This window comes from Priapulus caudatus, unplaced genomic scaffold, assembly GCF_000485595.1.
Source record: "Priapulus caudatus unplaced genomic scaffold, Priapulus_caudatus-5.0.1 Scaffold1347, whole genome shotgun sequence".
NCBI classification, from domain to species: Eukaryota; Metazoa; Priapulida; class Priapulimorpha; order Priapulimorphida; family Priapulidae; genus Priapulus; species Priapulus caudatus.
In genome coordinates, this window is record NW_014578408.1 from 71959 (window position 1) to 77233 (window position 5275).

The following is a 5275-nucleotide window of genomic DNA, read 5'->3' on the forward strand; positions in this document are numbered from 1 at the left end:
AATAACTGATGTAATAAAGCTATTAGAATGCAACATTAGGGTGTTTATTTGTGCTTGCTATGACAATCATCGGATTTGTCAGGGGCCGGTGCAAACAGTGCATATAACAGCAACCTAATAAAAATATGATGAAATTAGAAACAACCATTGCATACGATTGCAATATACTATCTTGTTATGATTCTATCTATTTATAATCTATATATTATCTTTACATGCCCTCACATTCGTTTTGTTTTTTAATACATTCACGCAACCACTCACGCATAACGTTTGCTTACTTGCTGTTGGTCGGAATCACGGTACATACCGTTAGTATACATACCGTTAGTAATACGTAAGACGTAGACATACACGCACGTATACACGCGGGTACACGCACGTACACGCGGGTACACGCACGTACACGCGGGTACTCGCACGTACATGCGGGTACACGCACGTACACGCGGGTACACGTACGTACACGCGGGTACACGCATGTGCACCCGGGTACACGCACGTGCACGCGGGTACACGCACGTGCACGCGGGTACACGCACTTACACGCGGGTACACGCACGTACCCCCTTCAATCACGGTACATTATCTTTTACCCTTATTTTATTATTTTTTCCCCAAACGGTATAACACAATCGGAAAACCCATTCGGCTCTTTCCGTCATTCCTAGAAAAGAGTTGAATGGTCTATTCTATTGAATTGAATTGCTATTCTGTTGAATGGTCCGAGGGAATCACGGTACATACCGTTAGTAATGCGTATGACGTAGACATACACGCACGTACACGCGGGTACACGTGGGTACACGCACGTACACGCGGATACACGCACGTACACGCGGGTACGCGCACGTACACGTTGCGACCCGGCCGGGAGTCGAACCCACGACTTTCCACATGCGAGGCGAGCACTGCAAGCTGTTAATAATTTCGTTAGTTTGCTCGTCATTTTGAATTGTTCGATTGCGGAATCACGAACGTCATTATTAATCATTACCCATAATAAAAATAATATGTAATCACGACAACAATCGCAGCGGAAATATACGTGAGAATTCTGCATGAATTCATTTTGACGCTAATGCTATGCTGCGAGATCCATTCATTGAAGATAGAGACTCGAACGTAAACATCATATGGAAGTGTTTTATCCCCAGCTATAAAGGAACGGGAAGTCACACCAATCTGCTTCCTTCCTTTCTTGGAAATCAGTGGTCCGCCGGAGTCACCCTGAAGAATGAAATCCAAAACACGTACGAGCAACGTCAACTAAAGAATATTCATTGCAACAAAGCAGAGAGAGAGAGAGAGAGAGAGAGAGAGAGAGAGAGAGAGAGAGAGAGAGAGAGAAAGAGAGAGAGAGAGAGAGAGAGAGAGAGAGGATAGGATTAGGGGTAGGGTTAGGGTTAGGGAAATAAGGCCATGTCTAGCACATTACGTGACCGTCCATCTACGCCCGGGGGAAAGTGACACCCATTTATATCGAATCGTGTACCGGGGAGAAATACACATTTTTCCGGAAATAGCCGAACGGTAGTAGGGCGGAACTTCGGGATCGCTCGGGTCCATAAATACACATGTGTACACATGTATACGCATTGTAGATTGGCTATTGAGGATTATTAAAAATAGCACATGACATATGCTAAATAAGCAAATACCCTGGTATGTAAAATGTGTATTTCTCCCTGGTGCAAAAATCATTTAGATCAGGGTATGTGTAAGTGGCGCCATCTAACGTAACGGAGCTGCGGTAAACAGCTCGTGAGAATAGCGCACTGGAAGTTGCAACATGTTTCATGAAACATGTTTGCAACAGCGTACAACTAGAATTCTGTGTGCTGCTCTATTATCGTATTTGATACTTGACATATAACTTTTAAATGTCGCTAAATGATATTATTGTTGATGTTTATACTGACGTACCAAAGAAAAAATGCTTCGTACGTATTTCAATTAAAAAGTACTCCGACGTAAGAGTGATTTATCAACTCATAATAAATGAAAATGTAAATAAGCTGTAACAGTCGTTAAACTAACAACCTATTTATGCGACTATCGACAGGACGCGATGCGATAGGACAGCATGCGTCTTCTCTGCTATACTGAAAGCAGACTATTATACAGATAATTATAAGCCAAATTAAGCCTTCCATCATATATAGTAGGTATCGGGCATTAGTCCGTATGTCTAGAATAGGAGAATAATACATAGAGCTATATAACACGCAGACAGTTAATTAACAACACAGCATTCTGATGCAATTAGGATGAAATGTATATAAACTGAGACTGATTAAATAATTGAGAAATTCTATGCAGAGATCGATATACAAATTTTTTTGTCAACATGATAGCAGTGACAAAAATTCAGGTTTTAATGCGAAACGCTAACGTGACATTCAACCGTGTAGGGCGTATAGATTCTGTATTCTATGTTATTACAGACGAGTTTAGGTTCGGGTAGAGGCAAGGCTAGAGCAAATATTTACGTAGTATAGCAGTTATTACATTACATATCCATTGCAATGAGAACGACAGATGTTTTACAGAAGGTTGGCAGTAGTATTGAATGCAGATGGCACGTAGTATGTGTGTTGTTCATGTTTGATGAAATCATATATGTAAATCATGTCACTCGGTATCAATTCAGTAATTAATTATTAATTTACTGTATGGTTTGAATGCTAGGGTAGAGGATGTAATGTGGGAAACTAATGGTGAACAAGTACACGCACGTACACGCGGGTACACGCACGTGCACTCGGGTACACGCACGTACACGCGGATACACGCCCGTACACGCGGGTACACGCACGTACACGCGGGTACACGCACGTGCACGCGGGTACACGCACGTACACGCGGGTACACGCACGTACATGCGGGTACACGTACGTACACGCGGGTACACGCATGTGCACGCGGGTACACGAACGTGCACGCGGGTACACGCACGTACACACGGGTACACGCACGTGCACGCGGGTACACGCGGGTACACGCACGTGCACGCGGGTACACGCACGTACACGCGGGTACACGCACGTACCCCTTCAATCACGGTACATTATCTTTTACACTTATTTTATTTTTTATAACACAATCGGGAAACCCATTCGGCTCTTTCCGTAATTCCTAGAAAAGAGTTGAATGGTCTATTCTGTTGAATTGAATTGCTATTCTGTTGAATGGTCCGAGGGAATCACGGTACATACCGTTAGTAATGCGTATGACGTAGTCATACACGCACGTACACGCGGGTACACGTGGGTACACGCACGTACACGCGGATACACGCACGTACACGCGGGTACACGCACGTACACGTTGCGACCCGACCGGGAGTCGAACCCACGACTTTCCACATGCAAGGCGAGCACTGCAAGCTGTTAATAATTTCGTTATTTTTTTCGTCATTTTGAATTGTTCGATTGCGGAATCACGAACGTCATTATTAATCATTACACATAATAATTATTACATGTAAGCAGGACAACAATCGCAGCCTGAATATACGTGAGAATTCTGCATGAATTCATTTTGACGCTAATGCTATGCTGCGAGATCCATTCATTTAAGGTAGAGACTCGAGTGTAAACGCCTGGACGCGCACACTCCCTGCCACAAGAAACCACACCAATTTGCTCTCCTTTCTTGGAAACCATTGGTCCGCCGGAGTCACCCTGAAGAATGAAATCCAAAACACGTACGAGTAACGTCAACTAAAGAATTCTTTGCAACAAGCAGGGAAAAATATTATGCAACACACGAAAATGCGAATAAAAAACAATTACAGCACATATCACACTATTAGTCATCGTGACAAAACCTATATTTTATATCCTGCTAAATTCATGAGAAGATGTACCTTGCAGGGACCTTTATCACCGACTGGGAGGTATCCCGCACACAGCATGTCGTCGGTAATAGCAGATGATCCATACCGGTCCGTGCACACTTCGTTAGTGATCACGGGTACTTGCACAGCCTGGAGGATTTTGGATACTGATCCACCTACAATAGAACGAAGTCATCAATTTCAGGTTGAATAAGAATGAACGCGGATTGGGGTAGCAAAGAGAATGTGGATGTACGTGCATGCGCGTGCGTGTGTGCGCGTACGTGCATGGGTGCGCCAGAGCGTGTATGGATGTACGTGTGTTCTCTCGCGTATGAGCGTACGTACGTGTGTTTTTGTCTTGGTCTAAAGGGTTACTTCTTTGTGAGCAATCATAACGCAAAACTTGATTGATTAATTGACACATCTCTTTTTAAAATGACTGTAGTTCCTATTAAACACATCTTTCTGCGACATGCAAGATTGAATACGTCTTCTCTGACTGCTCTGCATGACTGTATGACCATAGCATGTTATGCTTTCATTGTGAAAGATGCGTTCTTGCGATACGCTACCTTCTAGGACGCAACCCCAGCCAGAAACCATGGCGTCTTCTCCGGCGTAATTTCCGCTGTCTGTTTCTGCCAAATCTATGGGACTGGCTGTTTCAGAATATAAAATGGGGGAGCTCAGAATGATGGTAGCGATGTCGTTGCGAGGGTAGATACCAGCACTGTACTGATCGTGGACGTGAATCTCGCTCACCTATTTATATAATTTATATAAGTAATCCTATATTAGTACGCTCCCCGTTTTCAAATCAAAATACAAAGAATTTAGGATAGATATAATATAACGAACATTAAAAAATTAACGTTTGCTTATTGCATTATATATTACTGAGGGAAATAGCTCTCATTTGTCGTGGGTTATCATGTTAAGTTCTGAAGTAGACGTGCTGCTCACACAGAGCACTCTTTGTTCAGAGCAGGATTGCATCCGATTATATAACCATGGCAAATTCTGAACGAAATCACACGTCATCTGCAGCGATATAATTTACACTAGGTATCAGCGTATGTGCATTACTTACTTCTGCCGTCTTTCCATACTTTGTAATATCGGTGACACCATATTTGATAGAGACCTCACTGGATGGGTCCATAACTCTGCAATTAATCGTGTCAAACAATCAATAAAACGGCATGACACGATGACACATAGAGACTGTCATTGGTCCATACACGATTTTACCTAGTTATCAATTAATCCCCCCCTCTCTCTCTCTCTCTCTCTCTCTCTTCTCTCTCTCTATATATTATTATATGTAGTACGTAAGGTTAGTAGTACTAACCTTACGTTACCGTACGACGTCGACGACGCACACTACACACGACCACAACGAAACCTAACCAACCAACGTTACTCTCTTCC

At 43.1% G+C, this 5275-nt stretch overlaps 1 protein-coding gene across 1 annotated transcript; it reads right to left on the reverse strand.

The window, feature by feature from the left end:
- Positions 1-3381: 3381 nt before the first annotated feature.
- On the reverse strand, positions 3382-5010 carry LOC106816317 (vitellin-degrading protease-like; the record flags this gene model as incomplete). Its single annotated transcript, XM_014820898.1, has 4 exons — positions 3382-3686; positions 3872-4017; positions 4417-4606; positions 4935-5010. Coding segments are annotated over 4 exons (634 nt in total), but the record flags the coding sequence as incomplete, so codon positions are not given.
- Positions 5011-5275: the final 265 nt, after the last annotated feature.